This window comes from Ascaphus truei, chromosome 3 (assembly GCF_040206685.1).
Source record: "Ascaphus truei isolate aAscTru1 chromosome 3, aAscTru1.hap1, whole genome shotgun sequence".
Classification (NCBI taxonomy): Eukaryota; Metazoa; Chordata; class Amphibia; order Anura; family Ascaphidae; genus Ascaphus; species Ascaphus truei.
In genome coordinates this window covers 370,374,039-370,399,912 of record NC_134485.1, presented here as the reverse complement: position 1 = coordinate 370,399,912, position 25,874 = coordinate 370,374,039, and the positions used below count along the sequence as shown (strand labels likewise).

Sequence of the window (25,874 nt, the reverse complement as noted above, 5' to 3'; positions counted from 1 at the left end):
GTTGTTATGTCATGGCGTGTGCATATAACCTGAGAGGATGAGTATGATGGAGTGAATAACTGAGTGCCCTGATGTAATAGGGATGGGTCCATTTCATGTTCTGAATATTTTATTTTTATACAATAGGGGCTTCGTTCACACAACGGTGCTATTATTGCTCAGTATTGTTTTCTGGGTGTTTTTTCTGGATGAAATAGTGGGATGAGGTGTGTGCGTGCCTTTCTCTGTGGGGCAGGAGCTGTGTGTGTGCCTGTCTCTGTGAGGCGAGAGCTGTGTGTGTACCTGTCTCTGTGGGGCGGAAGCTGTGTGTGCCTATCTCTGTGGGGGGGGAGCTGTGTGTGTGTGCCTGTCTCTGTGGGGGGGGTGGGGGGAGCTGTGTGTATATGCCTGTCTCTGTGGGGCGAGAGCTGTGTGTGTGCCTTTCTCTGTGGGGCAGGAGCTGTGTGTGTATGCCTGTCTCTGTGGGGTGGGAGCTGTGTGTGTGTGCCTATCTCTGTGGGGTGGGAGCTGTGTGTATGTGGCTATCTCTGTGGGGCGGGAGCTGTGTGTGTGCCTGTCTCTGTGGGGTTGGAGCTGTGTATGTGCCTGTCTCTGTGGGGGGGTCTCTCTCGCTGTGTGTGTGTGGGGGCGGGGGGAGGGGTGTTGTGTGTCTGTAGCTGTGGTGGGGGTGGGAGCTGTGTGTGTCTCTGTGGGGGAACTGTGTCTGTGTCTCTGTAGGGGGGGAAGTCGTGTGTGATTCATGAGGGGGAGATGCGTTTGAGATGGGGGGCATTGAGTGAGAGTGAAAGAGGGGTTATAAGAGGGGTGGAGGGGGAAAGTGGAGTAAGAGGGCAGGGGTAAGTGATAGAAAGGTGGAAGAGAGGCGGGTGAAGTGCGTGAGTGAGATGATTTATAAATAGTTATCAAACCTTGTAATGTGCCAATCAGAATAATGACAAAATATAGCTTAAAGTTGTAGGCCTAAAACTTCTGACTGCAATTGATTTGTCCTTAGGGATTCTTTGTGCAATGCGTTACAGCATAGCCTCATGCAAAAGCACTTCTTGCCTGGGATATTCCATTTATGTATTAGTTCCCCAATTAATGACAAGGCCGAAGCCAATTTCCCTCCAAATAAAAAACATCAGACAAAAGAATATTAAATCTGTTGACCTGAGAGGTAAGTACAGCACCGACATGATCCAAAAAGCCCCCCAATGTTGGGGCACTGATGCAGTAAAGAAGCCATCACTCTAATTACTGAGAGAAGGAACCGTGGGAATAGCTTCACCTGTGGGCAGAGAACTCTAGCAGCACCAGTATCAGTTTGTGCCGCTATAGCTTCTTGTACAAGACATGATATTGGCATAAAAGGGAGGATGAATGTTTGTACAACATGTCCTTTATAGGGGTGTGCGTATTTATTAGCACAATCATGTCATCTGAATGTATGAAAATTAACATGTATGTAACTCTTTAACTGCTTGAGGTCATTGTTTTCTAATAGTGAGCGATAAGTGTGAATATTGAGACACAACAGAGTATATTATGTAACCCTTTTTCTGGACACCTACCTAAGGGACTACTGATCGCTGTCTAACACCTGTGGCTCCATGAGATCTGAGCCTCCGCTAGCTGGGAGCCTGGGGTAATACTCACTCATTTACATAGCGCAGCGCCTCCACTTACCCAGGATCCCCATGATGAAAGATTTACCCTGGGCAAGAAACATACCATACATTGCGGGGCAACCAATCTTTACTACGTTTGTCTGTGGCACCTCACTGATCACATAACATGCATATATATATAGGTATATCATAACATTGACATCACTCATAACACATAATAACTGGCTCTTATACTAAAGTGGCTCGGCCACACCCCGAGGGGAATATCGTCCTGTACAGCCGTGGCTCCGCCACGCTCTCATAGAGTATGTCCTTGTGAAACTTAGGTAGAATATTGTCTATCCGCTAGCCACTTGCTAGTGTCTGTCAAAGTTAATACTAAGGCGGGATCAGCGCCTGATAACCGGTGTCGGTGCACTTGCTGTATACAAAGTACCTCCCGGTGACGGCGGTGACCGCACCTCTTCTCAAAGGGTCCGTCGCATCCGGCCCTGACCTTCCGATGTCGCACGGCTCCACCGTCTGAGCCCAGACAGCAGTATCCGTCCACAACTCCGTGCGCTTGAGGTCTTTCTAAGGTGACAATATCTGTCCACTACGGGCGTCCCTACAGTACCGCAACCTACGGTGACGCGGGGAATACTCCTATGGACCTGGGGATAGTGTCTGGCCTAGGCAGGCGGGTCACGGACCCCCTGCTCTTGCACTACCCGGTTTTGCACTGTCCAACTCGCTTCTCCTAGCGTGGTCTCTCCCCCACGCTTCCTGTTCTCCTCCCCTACCAACCCAGCCTGTTCATTGGCTCCTAGCGTCAGCTGACTCCTCCAGGGTTCGCGGGGGTTATAGTTCAGTACAGAGCCCTTTCTCATTGGCCCGCTGTTCGCGCGCGTCCAGAGCGCATGCGCAACCTTTCCTCTAGACCAATGACCTCGCAACATTGCGCAACAATATGGCAGCGCCCTGTACCAACTTGCCGGCGCGGAACCCGCCGTACAATGCACACATACACGGTGTATTAACACATCCTTACAATTATAAGTAAGGGACATGTATGTTTCCCAATTGTAAAACAAAACTGCAGACAATGATACATAGTCATGGTAGTGCATAGGAACTGCATTAGGCAGTGAGGCATTTAAAGTGAGGTTTTTAAGTGATACAGTTAGACTACAGTTAATATATATATATATATAGTTAATATACTCACTTTCTTCATGCAAGACCAATAACCAATAACCTCAGCTGATATGACATGGATCTAATTGCATTCTCTTCACAGGTATGTTCCTGATGTTGAAACTCTCTGTATAAGACTGAATCTGGCCTTGTTGAATTGATATATAAGTATGTTCCTGATGTTGAAACTCTCTGTATAAGACTGAATCTGGCCTTGTTGAATTGATATATAAGTATGTTCCTGATGTTGAAACTCTCTGTATAAGACTGAATCTGGCCTTGTTGAATTGATATATAAGTATGTTCCTGATGTTGAAACTCTCTGTATAAGACTGAATCTGGCCTTGTTGAATTGATATATAAGTATGTTCCTGATGTTGAAACTCTCTGTATAAGACTGAATCTGGCCTTGTTGAATTGATATATAAGTATGTTCCTGATGTTGAAACTCTCTGTATAAGACTGAATCTGGCCTTGTTGAATTGATATATAAGTATGTTCCTGATGTTGAAACTCTCTGTATAAGACTGAATCTGGCCTTGTTGAATTGATATATAAGTATGTTCCTGATGTTGAAACTCTCTGTATAAGACTGAATCTGGCCTTGTTGAATTGATATATAAGTATGTTCCTGATGTTGAAACTCTCTGTATAAGACTGAATCTGGCCTTGTTGAATTGATATATAAGTATGTTCCTGATGTTGAAACTCTCTGTATAAGACTGAATCTGGCCTTGTTGAATTGATATATAAGTATGTTCCTGATGTTGAAACTCTCTGTATAAGACTGAATCTGGCCTTGTTGAATTGATATATAAGTATGTTCCTGATGTTGAAACTCTCTGTATAAGACTGAATCTGGCCTTGTTGAATTGATATATAAGTATGTTCCTGATGTTGAAACTCTCTGTATAAGACTGAATCTGGCCTTGTTGAATTGATATATAAGTATGTTCCTGATGTTGAAACTCTCTGTATAAGACTGAATCTGGCCTTGTTGAATTGATATATAAGTATGTTCCTGATGTTGAAACTCTCTGTATAAGACTGAATCTGGCCTTGTTGAATTGATATATAAGTATGTTCCTGATGTTGAAACTCTCTGTATAAGACTGAATCTGGCCTTGTTGAATTGATATATAAGTATGTTCCTGATGTTGAAACTCTCTGTATAAGACTGAATCTGGCCTTGTTGAATTGATATATAAGTATGTTCCTGATGTTGAAACTCTCTGTATAAGACTGAATCTGGCCTTGTTGAATTGATATATAAGTATGTTCCTGATGTTGAAACTCTCTGTATAAGACTGAATCTGGCCTTGTTGAATTGATATATAAGTATGTTCCTGATGTTGAAACTCTCTGTATAAGACTGAATCTGGCCTTGTTGAATTGATATATAAGTATGTTCCTGATGTTGAAACTCTCTGTATAAGACTGAATCTGGCCTTGTTGAATTGATATATAAGTATGTTCCTGATGTTGAAACTCTCTGTATAAGACTGAATCTGGCCTTGTTGAATTGATATATAAGTATGTTCCTGATGTTGAAACTCTCTGTATAAGACTGAATCTGGCCTTGTTGAATTGATATATAAGTATGTTCCTGATGTTGAAACTCTCTGTATAAGACTGAATCTGGCCTTGTTGAATTGATATATAAGTATGTTCCTGATGTTGAAACTCTCTGTATAAGACTGAATCTGGCCTTGTTGAATTGATATATAAGTATGTTCCTGATGTTGAAACTCTCTGTATAAGACTGAATCTGGCCTTGTTGAATTGATATATAAGTATGTTCCTGATGTTGAAACTCTCTGTATAAGACTGAATCTGGCCTTGTTGAATTGATATATAAGTATGTTCCTGATGTTGAAACTCTCTGTATAAGACTGAATCTGGCCTTGTTGAATTGATATATAAGTATGTTCCTGATGTTGAAACTCTCTGTATAAGACTGAATCTGGCCTTGTTGAATTGATATATAAGTATGTTCCTGATGTTGAAACTCTCTGTATAAGACTGAATCTGGCCTTGTTGAATTGATATATAAGTATGTTCCTGATGTTGAAACTCTCTGTATAAGACTGAATCTGGCCTTGTTGAATTGATATATAAGTATGTTCCTGATGTTGAAACTCTCTGTATAAGACTGAATCTGGCCTTGTTGAATTGATATATAAGTATGTTCCTGATGTTGAAACTCTCTGTATAAGACTGAATCTGGCCTTGTTGAATTGATATATAAGTATGTTCCTGATGTTGAAACTCTCTGTATAAGACTGAATCTGGCCTTGTTGAATTGATATATAAGTATGTTCCTGATGTTGAAACTCTCTGTATAAGACTGAATCTGGCCTTGTTGAATTGATATATAAGTATGTTCCTGATGTTGAAACTCTCTGTATAAGACTGAATCTGGCCTTGTTGAATTGATATATAAGTATGTTCCTGATGTTGAAACTCTCTGTATAAGACTGAATCTGGCCTTGTTGAATTGATATATAAGTATGTTCCTGATGTTGAAACTCTCTGTATAAGACTGAATCTGGCCTTGTTGAATTGATATATAAGTATGTTCCTGATGTTGAAACTCTCTGTATAAGACTGAATCTGGCCTTGTTGAATTGATATATAAGTATGTTCCTGATGTTGAAACTCTCTGTATAAGACTGAATCTGGCCTTGTTGAATTGATATATAAGTATGTTCCTGATGTTGAAACTCTCTGTATAAGACTGAATCTGGCCTTGTTGAATTGATATATAAGTATGTTCCTGATGTTGAAACTCTCTGTATAAGACTGAATCTGGCCTTGTTGAATTGATATATAAGTATGTTCCTGATGTTGAAACTCTCTGTATAAGACTGAATCTGGCCTTGTTGAATTGATATATAAGTATGTTCCTGATGTTGAAACTCTCTGTATAAGACTGAATCTGGCCTTGTTGAATTGATATATAAGTATGTTCCTGATGTTGAAACTCTCTGTATAAGACTGAATCTGGCCTTGTTGAATTGATATATAAGTATGTTCCTGATGTTGAAACTCTCTGTATAAGACTGAATCTGGCCTTGTTGAATTGATATATAAGTATGTTCCTGATGTTGAAACTCTCTGTATAAGACTGAATCTGGCCTTGTTGAATTGATATATAAGTATGTTCCTGATGTTGAAACTCTCTGTATAAGACTGAATCTGGCCTTGTTGAATTGATATATAAGTATGTTCCTGATGTTGAAACTCTCTGTATAAGACTGAATCTGGCCTTGTTGAATTGATATATAAGTATGTTCCTGATGTTGAAACTCTCTGTATAAGACTGAATCTGGCCTTGTTGAATTGATATATAAGTATGTTCCTGATGTTGAAACTCTCTGTATAAGACTGAATCTGGCCTTGTTGAATTGATATATAAGTATGTTCCTGATGTTGAAACTCTCTGTATAAGACTGAATCTGGCCTTGTTGAATTGATATATAAGTATGTTCCTGATGTTGAAACTCTCTGTATAAGACTGAATCTGGCCTTGTTGAATTGATATATAAGTATGTTCCTGATGTTGAAACTCTCTGTATAAGACTGAATCTGGCCTTGTTGAATTGATATATAAGTATGTTCCTGATGTTGAAACTCTCTGTATAAGACTGAATCTGGCCTTGTTGAATTGATATATAAGTATGTTCCTGATGTTGAAACTCTCTGTATAAGACTGAATCTGGCCTTGTTGAATTGATATATAAGTATGTTCCTGATGTTGAAACTCTCTGTATAAGACTGAATCTGGCCTTGTTGAATTGATATATAAGTTAGTATGTTTGAATGTAAAAAGAATTTTTTTTTTTTTTTTCCTCTTAACTCTGTGCTGTTAATTGACCAAATGGAACAAGGTGACTGATTGGGGAGGGGGAGGGTCATGTGACCTTTTTTTGTGTATAATACTAACAGCTCAGCTGCATTGGGCAGGAACTGCATTAGGCAGTGAGGCATTGAAAGTGAGCTTTTTAAGTGATACAGTTAGACTACAGTTTGACTAGAGGTGACTGGGGACTGCTTTTTTCTGCAAACTCTTTAACTCAAGACAACAAATGGTAAGCTATTCAGATCACACTATGATCCCATGCTTGTTAGCCTGCATAGTTTAACCCCCCACCCCTTTACAACTTCTTTCACTGCAGCCTCTCCCAAAACTGACTGCACAAAACACTGAAACCCTGACTTGACCCTAGCATTGCAATGCAGCAAAACACATGACAAGGTACAGGTTCACCCCTGCTGTTTAGTCTGCACACATTCACTCTGCTCATAACAGCTCCATGCAACACTGCCTACCTCTGGCATCATGAACCTGCTATGTCTTCTAACTTTTTTCTTTCTCCTGGCCTCATGGAGATGTTACTCCCTCTATCCACTACAAACTCCTCCATCCTGGCCCGCACCCAACATCACCATACACCCTGGACTACTCAAAAGCCTTTCATTATCTATGGAATGTTGGTGGAGAACTCTAAAAACCAGCACACCAACCACTGCTCACTCTAATGGAAAACACCACAAATTTACAACTTGTAAACAACTACCCAAATTTCTTCTCATACTATTACTCTCTCTAGCAGGTGATATTGAAACTAACCCAGGTCCTCCCATTTCAGCTCTGCCCCATGCCCCTGAGAATTCCACCTTTAAATTCCAAAAAGGGCTATCTGTCGCCCATATAAACATCCGGAGCCTGCTGCCCAAACTAGACGAACTAAGGGCATGGTGCCTTATGCATAAACCCAAAGCCATCGTTCTTACAGAAACATGGCTATCCTCTAAAACCCCTGATGCAAATATCGCCATTCAGGGATACTCCATTTTTAGGAGAGATAGGTCAAAGAGAGGAGGAGGGGTGTTATTTTATATTGCAGACACCTTACAATTTACACTGCTACATTGCCCACCAAGTCCACCCTCTTTTGAAACTCTAGTTGGCAAAATCTGCCTCCCCTTTGCTAAGCCCATCTTGCTTGCTGGCATCTACCGCCCCCCTAAAGCCCCTCTACAATCCTTGACTGATATCACCCAATTTCTTGCCTCCATTTCCTCTCTGAATGAGAAGAGTGAGCTGCTAGTTCTTGGGGATTTCAACTTCAATTGGCTTGACCCTAAAAACCACAAAATCCAGATACAACTCAAGTCACTTAACCTATCGCAACTCATTTCCCAACCGACACGAATAAACCTGAAGTCGCATAACCATTCCTTGCTAGACTGGATTCTCTCCTCAAACCCCAGCAGAATCCAATCCTCTGGCATCCTTCCTGACATTTTCAGTGACCATGCAATAGTGTACTGTGTAAGGAAAACTAAACCGCCCCATTCAAGCCCCAAAGTTCTCCTCACTAGAACATTTAAAAACTTTAACCCACAACAGTTTCTGGATGACCTTACCAACTGCCCATGGCACAGAATCGATTTAATCCCCGACCCTGACTCTGCGCTCGACTATTTCCAATCCGAGTTCTTAAAACTCTGCGATACCCATGCTCCACTACGCAAAATAAGGGTACGGGGGGCCCACCTTCCATGGGTTACACCTGACCTTATAGCACTCTACCAGTTCAGGGATGCCTTGTGGAAAAGCTACAAAGTAACTGGCACTACCAAGGATCTCAATCACTACAGATGCCTGCGGAACGTGTGCACAAGGCAAACAAGGCATGCAAAAGCACAATATTACTCTGACAATCTCCTCCAGAATACATCAAACCCAGCTAATTTCTGGAAGGTTATCAACAATATATTCCAGCCTCCTAACCATCAACAACCAAGTAATATCACTAAGGGGGATATTACTCTGACAAACCCCACTGACATTGCAAATGCATTCAATGATTACTTTGTGGGGTGTGCCACTAACTTATTAGCGAAACGCAGCACAAACCCCAAACCTGAATCTCATCCTGGGAGTACCCCTATAGTCCCACCCCCTCCCAACACTGCCCACAATTTTCAATTTAGCCCAGTATCTGAAGAGGAGATTACACAAGCGCTCCTCAAACTAAAACTAAGCAGCCAATGTGGACCCGACTTACTACAATCTAGGTTCCTACGACTTGGTGCCCCAGCCATTGCCAAACCAATTGCGTCCATAGTCAACTCTATCCTGTCTGCAGGCCATATCCCTAAGACCTGGAAAACTGCCAGAGTTGTCCCAATCTTCAAAAGTGGGGACAAAAACACTGTCTCAAACTACAGGCCAATCTCACTTCTCCCAATTCTATCCAAAGTTATGGAAAAATGTGTCCACTCCCAATTAAGCGATTTCTACACCAAGACAAATTTCCCTAGCCAATTCCAGTCTGGGTTTCGTCCCAAACACTCCACCGTAACTACCCTGCTAAACGTTTGCAATGAAATCCAGTGTGGAATGGAACGGGGACAACTCACTGGTGCAGTATTCCTAGATTTTGCAAAGGCTTTTGACACAGTTGATCATGCTATCCTGCTTAACAAACTCCAGAGCTCTGGAATAGGGAAACATGCTTTAAACTGGTTTCAGTCCTACCTATCAGGAAGATCCCAACATGTGTCCATCTCAGGCTCTAACTCCAACCCCCTGGATATCACTTGTGGTGTCCCGCAAGGCTCTGTTCTGGGGCCCCTACTCTTCTCAGTGTTCATTAATGATCTTCCCACAGCTTGTAAGGAAGCCTCAATACACATGTATGCAGATGACACAATCCTGTATGCACACAGCCATAGCCTCTCTGACCTTCAACACATACTTCAGTCTGACTTTTTGAGACTCGAAAACTGGATTTCCCAAAACAAACTGTTTTTAAACACTGACAAGACTGTAACAATGGTATTTGGGACCAAGACTAAATTTGTAAAGCTTCCAGTGACTGAGCTCCTGATTAGAACCAACGCTAAAACCACCCTAACACCTGTCACTAGTTTTAAATACCTGGGCTTATGGTTTGACTCCCACTTAACATTCGGGATGCACATTGATACCCTGACAACCAAGACCTATGCCAAACTAGGGGTACTTTACAGGAACAAATCCTCCCTAAGTCTCCTGGTCAGAAAGCGTATTGCACAGCAGATGCTAATGCCAATTATTGACTATGGAGACATAGTATATGGCTCGGCTCCTCAAACCCACCTTAGCAAACTTGACACCCTCTACAATTCAATTTGTCGTTTTGTTCTCCAATGCAACTACAACACACATCACTGCGAAATGCTCAAAGAACTAGATTGGTCATCACTAGAGTCTAGGCGCAAAGTTCACCTTTCCTGTCTCACCCTCAAATACTTTCTGGGCAAGCTACCCAGCTACCTGAACAAGCTCCTCACCCCTACCACATGCAGTACCTATCACCTGAGATCAGACTCCAAAAGACTATTCATGGTCCCAAGACTCAACAAAGTATCCGGACGTTCCTCCTTCTCCTTCCGTGCACCCCAAAACTGGAACAACCTACCAGAGACTCTCATATCCACCACCAGCTTAAGTTCTTTCAAATCTAAGGCTGTCTCACACTTTAATCTGGTCTGTAACTGTTTCATACGCTCATAATATATATTTTCTTTAACTGTGCATGCAATGTCTTGTATATAAATGTATACCTTGTTCATTTATGTAACTGTATTTGTAACCATGTATTATTTGTTTTACTCTGTGCCCAGGACATACTTGAAAACGAGAGGTAACTCTCAATGTATTACTTCCTGGTAAAATATTTTATAAATAAATAAATAAATAAATGGTCTTTACATGGTATTGCTGGCACCCAGAAGGTGAGACATAAATATGCATTATTAGCAGTAAGGCTGTGCATAAATATAAGGCTGCTGTGCACATTTTTTAGTGAGTGACAAGTTCCATCTCTTCAGCTACAACAGTGTTTAGTTACGTGAAACTATTAAAGAGAAACTATAACAAAGAACCATAGAACATTTGCTGTAAAGGCTGCGACTGGAGTTTTTTTTAATGGGAATGTCCATAAATACACCGACAACAATTGCGATTTTCAGGCAAAAGTTTATACAGGATTTTCTAAAGGAATCCCCAGAATGCTGCCTATCACACCATTCTCATCATGTTACCCTTTATAAGCATATTATGTTTCCACCACTGGTGACAAAAAAAAACATTACTGTGGTCTGTGGCCTAAAGGAGAGCAAGGGGGGCAGTGACCCATGACTCAATGACAGGCACCTCCAGATACTGGAATACCAAATGAGGCAGTGGCCCCATATCTTAGACTTAGATAACCCAATGGGATCAGGAGAAAGAATGTTGTTGAAGGTGGAGAGATAAGAATCAAATTGAAATCCATTGATCTTTAACATTTTTGCTATTGCGGTACGTACACTGCCTCTGTTCTGCCTACAGTATCTCCTTCAGAAATCTGGCCTCTAGATGTGAATTGGACTCATTAAACTGTATTGGTTGTAGGATATCTTCCAGTGCCAGCGGGTGTCTTATGATGTAGCAGTGCTTAGTATATATGGCATATGGTCTCTAGCATACATTATCTGAATTAGTTTTGATCAATGACTTTTCTGCTACAAGTCTTGCTGTACTCATCACAACAGCTTGCTAATAATCCCCAATGGTCATTTTAATTTAGCATTCATTTTTATTTTTCATAGAATTTGTGTCAAGAACAGTTTTATTTTTTTACGGGAATAGACACTGAGGGAATTAACCTTTACCCACCCAAGTGGCCAAAACGCTCCATTAAAGTGTATCGTATGTATGTATACATTGTATGGTAGTCAAGATGGTACAGCCCTCCTAATAATAAACTGGAAGGCGTGGGGTACATGGTGAGGAAAGTCATACAGGAATGCAGGACCCAGCACACACAGAATAAGAAATCAAACGATGATATTTATTGATGAACATCACCATTTGATTTCTACTGTAGTTTGAGTGTGCAGGTTCCTACCACGCACAGTGTTTAAAACACACACACAAACTATATAGGATGTCCCCAGCCCTACAGCTGCAGTATGCAAAGGGGGCATTGGAGGATCCCTAAAGGTAAATGGGTACTTCACCCCCCATTGTTTGTGCATATGCTAGTAGCTGTATTGGTCCTGGAGTAGTAGAGATTTGTTGTAAGTTGTGATACATTTTAAAAGACCAACATGAGAGATCTTCATACAGTAAGTAGAATGCTAGTATACAGAGCTCTCCAGACCTTGCTAGTCTCTTCTGCAAGTTAAGAGAACAATGAGGTTTTGGAAGCACTGTACACTTTATTTTCACCTACGAAGATCTTGTTTGTCCCATAAAATATATCCCAACCTACAACTAATCTGGAATTAGTAAATTAACGTATTAACCCTTAGTGTCAGAGCAGCTGCAAAGTGTTCCATTGTAATACTGTATATGTAAAAAGGAACAGGTGAAGGGCACTCCTGGCCGTGCTAAGTGTAATTCAAAATTAGTAATACTCAAAGACATGCAATATGTCTCAATCTTAGTGACTAATAGTGATAATATAAGAAATAAAGTGCAAAAAAGTGAATTCTAGTGTAATAGTTATTAGACAATGTGTAAATGCTAAAGTGCACAGTGACATAGGAAATAAATAAATAAAAGTAATGCAGCTTGTAAACCCTTTTCAGAACCTATTTGCAAATTCTTCCAAATGTAGCAATCTTCATCATCTCTTTTCCCAGTTCCTGCCCTCCCAAGGTTTTTGAAGATTGCTACATTGTAACATCTGGCTGGCACTCTTGCCACTGGGCATAACTTACCTAACACCATAGTGAGGGTCGTCGTTGCAAAAGCCGCCATTGTTATTCCTCCAATCCAAGATATCATTCCAATGAAGACAATGTATGTGTCCTTAAGGCAGCCGGAAAAAAAGTAAACTCCTAGAAAACTGCCCGCAAAAGATAATGTGGAGAAGGCTGATCCCCATCCAACAAGTACTGAATCCCAGCATAGAGGGGAATCTAACTCATACAGAGTGAAAAGACTGCTTGCTCCAAGATTTGTAAGCAAGTACATCATGAAAGCAAAGAGTAGCAGACTCAGGACCAGCCGTTTCTTGCATGATGAATGTTTAAAAAGTATGTACACGCCAGAAAAAAGTTCTTTTAACCCTTCCTTGCTTAACACCGGCTGCTGAAATTCTGATCTTTGCACTGTTTCTTCCAGAAAAAAAATGATATAGAGAATGTTGATGATGTGAAGTAAAGCCGGAATGGCAAATGACCACGTAAAACCTAAGTTTTTAATAAAATACCCAGACGCTATACCTGCGATCCCACTCGACAACCCGAGAAGCATATCGACAAAAGCTATACGGACATTTTTCTTTCGAGCGTCTTTAACTATGTCTGCTACATAAGAAAAGCATCCTCCAAGGAAGGTTGCAAAGCTACCGAGAAATCCACCGATGACAGAAGAGGCGTATAAAATATCCAGGGGCAGAGAAAAAAAGGATATTGCACAATAAGTACCAGCTGTCAAGAAGCCACCAATACAGGGCAAATATAATGATGCTTTGCGTCCATGACGATCCCCGTAGGAAACAATAATTAAAGTCATTAAGAGACTTGGTATGAGTGAACTTAAATCCAACGACATAGAAAAAAGGGATGCTCTTTTTTGGACCTCCTGAAATAAAATAAAGAGAAGAATAACTTTAGTGGTACAACCAGCATGTATATAAATGTAACCAATGAACCTGAAGAATATCAACCAATCGGATTACTTTCAACTCATGTGGATCACCGTCCATCCTTACCACTACCCTCATGTTCCCATGCACAAGCTTCTATTGGTCAGTTAGCACAGCGGTGCGCAAACTGGGGGGCGGGAAATTTTTCTTGGGGGAGGGGGGTGCGGGCAGTTGCAGAGGTCCCACGTTCTTCCCCAAGGCATGTGACGTGACAGGCATCAAATGATGCCGTGGGTCACGTGACCTGATGTCACATGACCCCGGAGCGTCATTTGACACTGCTGCAAGGTAGGAGGGGGGGGCGCAAGCTCCGGAGCCGGCCAGACTGGGGGCACAGCAGTAAAAGTTTGCGCTCCCCTGAGTTAGCACTATTTAGCTTGGGTATCCAAGAACCGGGTCAGTTGCTAATGTTTGAGCACATCGCCCTCATACTTTAAGCTTTAGGAGTTTACATTTCAATACAAGGGTATAGTGATGTGTTTTCAAGATGAATTTGGTATGTTTAAATGTTATCTTATATAGTTGTTTATTTATATTATATGCACTTTATTAATAATATGAAACAATGCATATATTTACATCACTGCAGAGGTTGTGATCATGCCAGGTGATTGGTCCATTGAGATTTATGTACAGTAGTTGGTCGTCTCCTTTTGAAAGAGGGGTTTTGGAAGAAGTGACCAAGGGCACTTAGCTGTAAGGTAGCGCCGCAGGATGCACCTGCTTCCTGGACATTTTTTTTGTTTTTCAACTTAAAATTTTTATTGAGTTTTCATAAAGTTAAGCAAACAAGGTCTTTGCATCTTCTTAACTCCGGGCTGTGGTGTTTAAATCTGTATTAGAAGGTATATGCCTGACTAAACTGCAGAAAACCTATTTTCACTGATAACATAGAACATCAAATTGGGAGGGTAGATAGGGAAGGAGCGGAGGGGGGAGAATAAGACATCTCATCTGATTCGTCCAGCGGGTCTCCAGCTAGAGTGTGGCTCGGCTCCACCCGTCAGAGGAGAACGCATATAACACTATCATTGCCAAGCTGTGGCATTGCTCACCCCTGGGATATCCGTCTGGCCCAACCAAGGCAGCCAGACTTTTTGAAATTTCGTGCCAGTGTCATTGACTAAACTCGTTAATTTTTCCATCTGACAAAGAAACAAAATTCTGTTTCTAATTTGATCAATAGATAGAATTTCATTTTGTTTCCTCAATGCTGTGATCTCGCACCTCGTTGCTGTTGCAAAATGTGCAACTAATTTATTTTCCACTCTAGCTAGTTCCTGTGCTGGTTTATTTAGCAGGAAAAGCCAGGGGTCCCAGGGAATTTCGAGGCCCAATATCCTCTCCAGCCAATCTCAAATTTGCTCCCAAATTGGGGCTATCTGAGGGCAGGACCACAGCATGTGTAACAGATCCGCCAGCTCTCAACATTGTTTGGGGCACAAGGGAGAGTAACCCCGGATACATTTTGAAAGTTTTAATGGGGTGAGGTACCACCTCACCATTACCTTATATGCATTCTCCTTTAACGTTGTACAAATAGAGCTTTTGGCTGCTGCTAAAACTATCTTCTCCCATTCTTCCTCGTCCAAACTGGACCCTAGGTCCCTTTCCCATAGAGACATGTAACTTGTTTTCCTAGGATAGTTTACCCCAGAACAGATCACCTCTCTATATATCCGAGAGGTTAGTCCCCGTGTGTCATTCCCCAACACACAGAGCGTTTCATAATTAGTCAATGATGGACGGGAAGTGTGTTTGATATAAAATGCCTGAATCTGGAGGCATCTAAAAAAATCACTGTTAAGGATGTCCTTATCCGACTTAATTTGTTCGAATGTCTTAATGGTGTTTCTACTCCCTGGATATTTTGATGGTAATTATGTCATTTGAATCTTCCATATGGCTGAGAAATAGAGGGTTGGGTTTCGGGGGACAAGGTTTTGGGGACCTTCTTTGTGTTATGGGTAATAATAAATGTTGTGCCTTACAGTGCACCACCAGTGAACATGTTAATTACTTTTGCTATAATAACTTTGGGGAGGTTTCAGGGGGAGGGTGGGGGAATGATTGTCCTATGGGGGACAAAACATAAAATAATCAGAGTGACACCATATCACCATTATTGGTATTCATAACTAAAGCAAAACTGTTATATACTGTTCTTCGTTTATTTTCTGAACAATTTATTATTTCTAATCTTACTTCCCAATGATATAATGCTGAAGTATAAACATTATTTAACACAAATTGTGGAAGGTTTCACAATTGAATGAAACTTGAAGTGATTTGGACTTTCATTTCTTTTATTTTCCAATGGCTTGACTACCAAAAAGAGACACACAGAAAGAAGCTGCACATCGCTAATACAGCTAATCATAACTCTGAAGCCCCACAATGTAACTTTGCTTATCTGTATCTCATCAGACTGACATTCCTGTCAACGGTTTTCATGGACCTATTAACTCGCTTATCTACAACTGGTTTAAAATGTGCCTCGTAAGCGTGACTGCTTTTCTCTGAAACAGCGGTCTCCAAACTTTTCAGTACGAGGGACACATCGTATATTCCACACATTTTCGTGGCCCAAAGAATAAAAAAAAAAAAATGTTTTTATATATTTTATAAATGAATGAATATGTTTTATTGGGATCTTTTTAGGGTAATCCACATGATATTATTCAGAACAAAAGAGAAATGTGACAATTACAAAGAAAGGACGCCGTGCTTACACTGGCAAATGATATATAATAAGCAAAAATATATATATTTCAAGTTGCTGTGGGCTGGATACAATCTTGTGGTGGGCTGGATGTGGCCCGCGGGCCGCAGTTTGGAGACCCCTGTTCTAAAACAATGTGCACATTTATGTTACTTTGGCATCCTAAGTGAAATTCCCAGGAATAAAAAAAAAAGATTATAATGTCAGCAAAACTAACAGTATATAAGTGGATAAAAAAAAAGATTTATGGGACATGAATTAATTTAGGAAAAAAGCTACAAGACACTCTTCGTCCTCTCTAATATTTATTATAATCTAGTGTGCACATTAATGTAGGGAATTCACAGCATAGTACACATGTAAAAACTACTAAAAAAACCTCCAGTTATCAGTGAACAGTTATTATACATCTACCACTTCCTTCCTAATTATTGTTTCTATACGGGAAGGCCCACACAGACCAACCTTATGCAAAGGGAAAAACATACGTTTACTAGTGTCATAAATACTACAGACAGTGCAATAAGATAGTCTGTATTGCATTTTCCATGTGATGACTTAGTGGCTTTGCTCACATGACAGACTGACCTATAGATATAGATATACATACACACATTTACTTTATTTATTTAGCACTGAATATACTTCAGTTACATTAGAGGGGGAAAGTATATTTTACTCTAAGGAATTGAGTTCATTGTTGGAAACCGCAACAGGGTACATGATGCATTAAATAATATTCCCTACTTAATTAAACACATGACATGGGCAATGTCATGACATATTATGTATTTTAATCCATCTGGTGCTTCTGGGGTTAAAAAAGTACAACTTGGGTTTAAAAATGCCATATATTGGGTTGTGACAGGTCCAGGGTGTCATGTGTGGGTGCTACGCTTCAAACCAAACATAATTGGAGTGGGAGCCATCATGGATAACCCACTACAAAGTGACACATGGGGTTTAGGGGGATCATAGACATTGAGCAGATACTGGTCTGTTGGCTTCAAAGAAAGCTAAATGTTTGTGAGTGATTGCTGGTACATTCCAGAGAAAGGTAACCCACGGGTTATGCTCTAATTGAAGGACTTTATTAAAAATGAGAATATCATGTGATGTCATCTCCTCTGAATAATAAAAGTTTTAAATCTGTAATTGTGTCACCGAATGGCACGTTCTGACATCATACCCAGCATTTTTAACAGGTACTGGGGGACAGATATCAATGTGTTGCTTAAATTTAGAATTAAGATGTTCATATGTAGTCTCATTGTGTCCGCCATGAGTGCCTGAATGTATTGATGTGACTCACGTGTGTGTAAGTATTAGTTAAGGAAAGTTATGAGTACATTTAGATATTGAGACAAGATTCAAACGTTGTTTGTAAAAGTTTTATGACAGAGTGAAAAAAAACTATGAATCTAACAGCCGAATTACGAGGGGGGGGACCGTAAGGTGCTGGGTCCATGAGGAAAGAATGTATTTACATCTGGAAAAAGATTATGAAAATCAGATTTCAAGAGAGGTGCGTTTTGACCGAACACGTGAATCTCATATTCCTTAACCAGTGACCTCTCTCGGGGAAAACCAATAACATTTGGATAATGTACTTGGAGCCGAGTCTCCCTACCCTGCCTCTGGTGCGGGGGAGCTGTTCAGTGGTTCCCCGGAGCTCTGTGCGATCAGGAGGTGGCCATTTTGAGAGTTGCGCATGCACAGTGCAGCATGGTGCGCATGCGCAGTGGAGGAGGCGAGGCTGAAGATGCAGCTGCGGAACTACAAGTCCCAGAATCCCTAGAGGGAGGGACTGTACCACGTGGGACTGCCCAGTCAATAGGATTGTAGCAGTTGGGGGAAACATGATATCCTCCGCGTGCGGGGAACACGCGCTTCAGTCTGGATGGAGGAGGCAAAGAAGAAGGTAGTGGCCTGTGCTTCCTGGCCTAGGCCTAGATCTTGCCCCTTTGGCCCCAGTTAGGCCCAGAGCCATAGTAGAGGAGTGTTCCAGGGAAGGCCCCAGATAGGGACTCTTCCCCTTATTGATATTTCTGCACTGGTGCTCTGCGACCTGGGATCAGGCTGCAGTATCCCAGAACATTCAGGTGAGACCCTCCAGCTGAAGCTCACCTCACGAGGAGGATCAGGTCCCTTAGGAGAGAGGGAGTTTGTGTTGGAGGCCCCGCTACGTGGGATCCGCTCCAATCCATCGCGACAAGCAGCACCTGTGCACTGGATTACCCAGGCAGGTACCAAATGTGCACCTACATCCACAGGGTTTAGTGCTATCTCACATTTGGGTGGGAATTGCTGTGACAGGATAGCAGGGGTATTGGTACCACAGCACCCTCAGTACTTTGGGGGAACCACCACGAGTTGGGGCAGTGGGTTCATACTGTGGGTACTGTTATTATATGTTATCTGTGTTAGTATGTGTGTACAGTAAACCTTAGTTATATACATTGTGTGGTGTATTACTTACTACTGTATATTGGTTCCTGTGAGGGGTTATCCCACCAACGCTGGGATCCCTCAGAGGTGGAGGTGCTGCACTGCAAGGAAAAAAAGCTCACCCCAGGCTTCTAGAGGCCGAGGCTTAGGCCTTCTGTTAGCAAACAGGTACAGCAGCACGCTTAGTTGCCCGCGTACTTCCCTTAGGCATAGGGAAAGGGGGCTACATATGGTATAGGGATTTCTTTTTGATGTCTTATCTTTTTATTTTAAGAAGCTGTTCTGCATTTATTTGTAATTGTATGTTTTTGTAATCTTTTTTTCTGTAATCTAAGCACTATATATATATATATATATATACATTTAATAAGTGATGCTTTGCGGCTCTGAATGAACCGTTGCACGGTCTGGAGAGAGTATTTACATTTTCGAACACATTTTGCGTGTTAAAGTGCATAGTTTTTTCTATAATAAACAGGGACCTGGGGCCATGGCAAATATTTATTTGACATCTTTTGTTTGCATAAGTGGTGACAGTGTATAGATATGATTGCAATTGAGTATGGGGTTAATATTAACTCATTGGATGTACCTTGCGCAGACGAAAGGCGAGTTGGCTAGAGTAGCCATGTGTATTAACCCTAGTTGCATATCTAAGTCATGTGCCTACTTGTGTGCTATTCGTGACGGTGGTATATTGGAACGGATTTAGGGGAGATGTTAACTCATTTGAGGGACCTTTGCGAAGGTGAAGGGCGGGACACTTGCAAGCGTGAGTCCTGTAGAGGAGATATTGCCAATTTGAGGGACCTCTGCGGAGGTGAAAAGTGGGACCGCTTGTGAGCGTGAGTATTAACCCTTGTCCCGTATGCAGGTCACGTGCTCACAGGGGTGCTGTATGTCACAGGCACCTTGTACAATTTGGTTCTACAGTACTTCCCTCTGCTATCACAATGTTAATGTTACAAAAGGGATAGTAAGGTGCTTACCTTTTGACGAATAAAGTTGGGATTACTTTGATTTAATTCACAATGAGAAATGTTGTCTTCATCATGTATAAGGCTGGAGTTATACTCCTCTTCCCACAGCCTGTGATACACATACTGCTGCATCAATGGGAAGCTAGCAAAGATCGCAAAAAAGTACATCACCACCACAGGCTCCACCAGCAAGAACTGCTTCATTTTCAGTCTTATTCGCTCGTTTCTTCCAGGGAGAGAAATAAAACTGCACGGAACTATTGCATAGCTTCTAAAAGATAAGAAAAAGTCATAGCAAATAGTATTAAGGGCTATATTCTTCTTGCATTCCTACAGTATATAAAATAAAGGGACTTAAAATAAACAGCAACAAGGTAACTGTAATCAGAATAACATTGCTGTAAGAGCTATGTTGATTATACATATGGGAGATATGACATTAGGTCAAAATCTCATGCTGTAGATAACAGCCTGATTGAAATAGGGGTTAATATTGTTCACTGCTGTAATGACTACCTTAATGGCCAGTGATATATGTGGGTAATATAGACCAGCGGTGCGCAAAGTGGGGGGCGCGACCCCCAGGGGGGGCGGGAGATTGTGCTGGGGGGGCGCGGGCAGTTGCAGAGGCCCCGCGCTCTTCCCCCAGGCATTTAAATGAAATGCCGGGGAATCGCGTGAGGCCCCTGCAACTATTTACTTACCGGGATTCAGCCGGCTGTGTTGCGTCGCCATGGCAACGCGGCGTCAATGGACGCCGCGGCACCATGTGACCTGACGTCACACGCCCAAGCAGCGGCATCTGCCGCGAAAGAAGGTAGGCAGGGGGGCGCGAGAGCCGGGGGCAGAGTGACAGGGGGGCGCAGCACAAAAAGTTTGCGCTCCCCTGATATAGACCCAACTAGCTGAAGGCTAAAATATACCGAAGTGGCCTAAAGATACCCTAAATGATGGTAAGTATAGGTAACCTCAAATGTAGATAGAGGTAATGTATCAAAGTGAACCTGCAGAGATAGTCCCTTTATGGGGGCATTTAGCCACTATTCCGTCAATAGGGATAAACTACTGCATAAGGTAAATGTAATGAGGTAGTTAATACATGTAGTAATCACAGAGGGATCCGCAAACACACCTATAATAAACCAAGGTGTCTTGCATATGGTAATATCCCTGTATAAGAAAGGAGTGTCAATTACATGTATAAATGGCACAATAGCCTGATGTAGATGAGCAACTGTGCTGTGAGTGGAAGATTAACATCACCTGACCGATCACGGAGATGCAGTAACCCAGTGTGCATATACTGCTATACTGTATTGTGAGGTAAACGGTGTGCTAAATCCAACCACCTGACCACTACCAGCAAAGTAGCAACCCTAGATGTGCAGGCTGCTATATTGTAAGGTAAGTGGTAATGTTAGCCAATAACCCGACTGGTCACAGTAAGTTAGCAACCCAATGTAGATAGGTTGCTATGCTGGGAGACTGACGGCGATTTACATCTGATCACCCGGTCAATCCCAAATAACTGTTAGTGCAGATCTTGGTAAGCGAATGATGCCGTGAGTACAAGAAACGTATGGCTTCCTGCACAGACCACAGGGACGGTTACACAAAATGAAACACAGTTGCAATCGTGGCAAAGTAAGTGACTATGTATCGTGTATTAAATACCAGCACATCCAGAGCCAGGAAGGTAATTGACACTAACACTGACTTATAACGTGCATAGTCCCCTACATCAGCACTGATCATCTTATATCAATGCTGATCTGCTCGAGGACATGCCTAACATTATGAGCAGTGAGAAATAAAAATCCCCTATTGCAAAAGAGAGCCCGCAGTGTAGAGTAGCTACACGCAGGATTGTTGAACAGTGGTAATAGCAATAAAAAAAACCCTATGAGTTACGTGCCCTGAAGAGGCCACACTCCCCCACACACGCGGGACGCTATCATTGCGGCTGCAACATCAACTGATATTCTATCTAAGTTGCGGAGTCCCGACGTTTTATTGCTATTACCACTGTTCAACGATCCTGCGTGTAGCTACTCTGCTGGTATTTAATACACGATACATAGTCACTTACTTTGCCATGATTGCAACAGTGTTTCATTTTGTGTAACCGTCCCTGTGGTCTGTGCAGGAAGCCGTACGTTTCTTGTACTCACGGCATCATTCGCTTACCAAGATCTGCACTAACAGTTATTTGGGATTGACCGGGTGATCAGATGTAAATCGCCGTCAGCTCCCAGCATAGCAACCTATCTACATTGGGTTGCTATCTTACTGTGACCAGTCGGGTTATTGGCTAACATTACCACTTACCTTACAATATAGCAGCCTGCACATCTAGGGTTGCTACTTTGCTGGTAGTGGTCAGGTGATTTCGGTCGGGTGATGTTTATCTTCCACTCACAGCACAGTTGCTCATCTACATCAGGCTATTGTGCCATTTATACATGTAATTGACACTCCTTTCTTATACAGGGATATTACCATATGCAAGACACCGTGGTTTATTATAGGTGTGTTTGCGGATCCCTCTGTGATTACTACATGTATTAACTACCTCATTACATTTACCCTACGCAGTAGTTTATCCCTATTGACGGAATAACGGCTAGATGCCCCCATAAAGGGACTATCTCTGCAGGTTCACTTTGATACATTACCTCTATCTACATTTGAGGTTACCTATACTTACCATCATTTAGGGTATCTTTAGGCCACTTCGGTATATTTTAGCCTTCAGCTAGTTGGGTCTATATTACCCACATATATCACTGGCCTTTAAGGTAGTCATTACAGCAGTGAACAATATTAACCCCTATTTCTATCAGGCTGTTATCTACAGCATGAGATTTTGACCTAATGTCATATCTCCCATATGTATAATCAACATAGCTCTTACAGCAATGTTATTCTGATTACAGTCACCTTGTTGCTGTTTATTTTAAATCCCTTTATTTTATATTCGTTGATGACATTAAAATGACATTTTTAAATACAATCACATTACTCATTCTGTGACTGAGTGCTCACTCACTAGGTTTCTTTTTCTTCTTAGTCTTTGCCATTTGCACCCTACCTAGAAAGCACCTCACTCCTACTATTCAGCTGTGCGGGGGCTCCCCTCTGTGTGTATAGCTTCCTACAGTATATATGTGCCCTTTTATATATGAGGTTCCTGATATACTACTCATGAGTGACACAGTAGGCGGTATTACATGATAAACAAGATTTGTATTTATCAGCTCATTCTATGACTCCTCTAATAATTAAACACAAAATATTCTGAAGTATTATTTACAACATGTATACATAATTACATAGTAGATGTGGTTGAAAAAAGATACAAGTTCAACCCATGCTAAATTTAGAGACAGATACTTATCCTATATCTGTATTTACAGTATATTGATCCAGAGAAAGGCAACCCCCACCCCAACCCCCCCAGAGAAATAGCATCTAATGATCTCATAAGGGGGGAAATAAATCAATTTCTGACTCCAAATAATGGCAATCAGTTTACTCCCTGGATCAATATCCTTCATGTTGACTTATTTGGTATATCCCTTTGTACCTTTCCTTTCTAACAAGATGTCCAACCTTTTTTTGAAGATACAGTATCTATTGGACTCAATCGAAACTGCACTGCATCTCAAATAACTTTCTATATATATATATAAAAGTGAATAACATCACTTATATGTTACTACATCAGAAATATTACAGCCAGAAATAAAATAATTTCAGGGCTGGTTTACACCTGGAGACAGGAATATATCATGACTTGCTGGCAACTATCATGTGACAAGTACTGTATGAACTGTGAAACAATGTCATGTATCTCTGCTTTGTGGAAGAATAGCAAGCCTTGCAATACAAATGTATATAATGTACGCACAATGCCATAATGTTAGCAACTGTGGCACATCATTACTAATGCAATCTATTTCTTTCCAAGTTATAATAAATTGTTCCCCCACCCCTGTAATTATTGCCAAGGATGGTCTCTGGAGATAACCTGCTGCTCGTGATGATAATGAATATATTTAACGGCAATAATATTGCAGGACATCAGAGAATCCACATGCGAAGTGAACAGAGTGTCTCATTACTACTGTACATGAAGCAAGGTCTTCTACTTACTGCTGCTCATATCACTCTGAGGTCAGACTGTGCACACAACAGGCGCTCCCCCATGTTATCCAGCGCTCCAGCCCCCAGAACAGGCAACTAGAAAACAACCTCACACTTGAATGTGACAGTGACAATGCGGAATGATTAGTCTGCAACTCTCCGCCCTGCTCCTGCTCATTGGCCTTCACAGGAGACGTTCAGCCGGCAACATGCGCTGATTTGACATCTCCTTTGCCAGCCAGCCGGATCCAGCCTATGCCTGCCTGCCTGTCAGCGCTGGCTTCACCTGTTTCAGTATACAGTCTTCCAGTACAGTAAGGGTTAAGAGGCTTTACACAATAATAATTACCGGGAAGTGGAAGATATGCAAGAGAGAGAGAGACTATGAGGTCACAGGGAGGGAGGGAAATATCATATACCATCAGGAGTACAGGAACTATTTTTTTTTTAGGCGGGGGTGCTATTCATACACAATCAGTGACTATATTACCATAATGTAAAAGTGTAGAAACCAGGGGGGCTGCCCCACTGGTTCCAACCCCCATGATCATACTGTATGTGGTTTCCAGCTGCAATAGTGAATCTTGGTGTAAAATGTAGGGGGGGGGGGGGGTGGAGTGAGGGGGTAACAAGGAAGTTTAGGAGCAAAAGTGGAATGACAAGAGGTACAGTGTATTGCACTAATGTCTTTTGGTAATCGTTGCAACGTTGTGCTCTTTGCATGCCAGGTTGCAATATATAATGTATAAAAAGGAGGGGGGTTATTATAATAGCATGTGTTGCTCTATTATTTGCAGCCCGGTCAAATCTCACAATTTGTATGAGTCTCACCGTCTCATGTACAATGAGGTGAATTTCATGCAGCCGGGTGATCCTGATACAGAACCTTAACCCCCCCCCCCCCCGGCCCACATACATAATAATGGACCAATCTCCACATTATGCAACACCCACTAACATCCCTACCCGCTAACCTTTTTTGTGACCCTGTTTTCCCCACCCAATCTCATCTTAGGGCGATCTTGGGAAATAGTGCTCTGGTTACATCGGTGAGTGTGGTGCATACTTGCTGGTAACAAGGGGCCCTGAGTCTCTTGCATGATGTTGTAGGGGAATAGCAAGACAGGCTTCTGGGGTCTTGCCCGAATTCTACTCACAGGTGAAGCGCCTCCATCTCGTGCAGCCCCCAGGTGTATGGGGTGAAGTCTCTGCAAAAGAATACGTCCCCTTCCTCCCAATATAATTCAGTCTTATACAGGAGGTATTATAAAAGGTCAGGATGCTTTGTTTGATCTTCCTTGATTCAGCAGCCACAGATACAGCAGTTCTTAGGGTATGCACCCTTAGGATGTCCCTGGATCCTACTCCCAGCCAAAGGGCACCGAGAGTGGTCCCTGCTCTTCCCCTATCCCCTTGTGGGATAGAAGGTATTGGTTTCCATCACCGCTTCCCGGAGGGAGGGCCTCAAGCCTGCCAGAGCCCTGACAGCACAGTAGGAACAGACTAACTAAATCAGGAAGTACAGTGCATTAAGTACAGCTCCAGTAAGCACCACTCCTGTGCCTCTAATTGGACACAAGGCCTGATGACACTACATTCACTGACTCACTGCCCTGTATGAAGTGGGGAAAACCCATAATGACACCTGGCAAACCTACCCTTACTAGGCTTTACTTCCAGGAGGAGGACAGACATATAGCCCAAAACTACCCAGGGCTACACTTATATGGATCAGCTGTGGCGTTGGGGCATACGCTATCCGGAGGCAAACTCTGTCCCACAATGAGTGGGTTTTCGGAGCCCAGCTTCTTAGAAATCTTACCCGGTCTGCTGTAACTCTGTCTGGGCAGGGATTTCTGGCTCGGCGAGCAGTCACTTTATTTTTTGTTTAAACATTGCCCCGTCATTCCCTCTAGATTATAAACTCTCACGAGCAGGGCCCTCATTACCCTTTGTATGTGTGTGAATGTGTGTCCTCATTTCTATGTAACTGTTTAGGTAATTATCACATTTTTGTGCCCCCGCTGTTCTGTGCTGCAGAATATGTTGACACTACAAATAAACGATTATAACTCTGCCCACACAACCCCCCATC

The 25,874-nt window shown here is 42.0% G+C and overlaps 1 protein-coding gene across 2 annotated transcripts in view; it reads right to left on the bottom strand.

Annotated features, from left to right (window-relative positions):
- The window catches only part of SLC46A3 (solute carrier family 46 member 3), a 34,455-nt gene extending 9,176 nt beyond the window's left edge, over nucleotides 1-25,279 (bottom strand). The window contains exons 1-3 of one of the 2 annotated variants that reach the window (XM_075592180.1): nucleotides 24,846-25,279; nucleotides 19,643-19,904; nucleotides 12,552-13,419 (exon numbers count right to left, since the gene is read on the bottom strand). In XM_075592180.1, coding sequence (XP_075448295.1) covers nucleotides 12,552-13,419; nucleotides 19,643-19,837 — 1,063 coding nt within the window. In that variant the 5' untranslated portion in view covers nucleotides 19,838-19,904; nucleotides 24,846-25,279. Of the gene's footprint in view, nucleotides 1-12,551; nucleotides 13,420-19,642; nucleotides 19,905-23,788; nucleotides 24,031-24,845 lie in introns of those variants that run through there. The other variant, XM_075592179.1, reaches the window with a different exon arrangement.
- Between the last annotated feature and the right edge of the window lie 595 nt (nucleotides 25,280-25,874).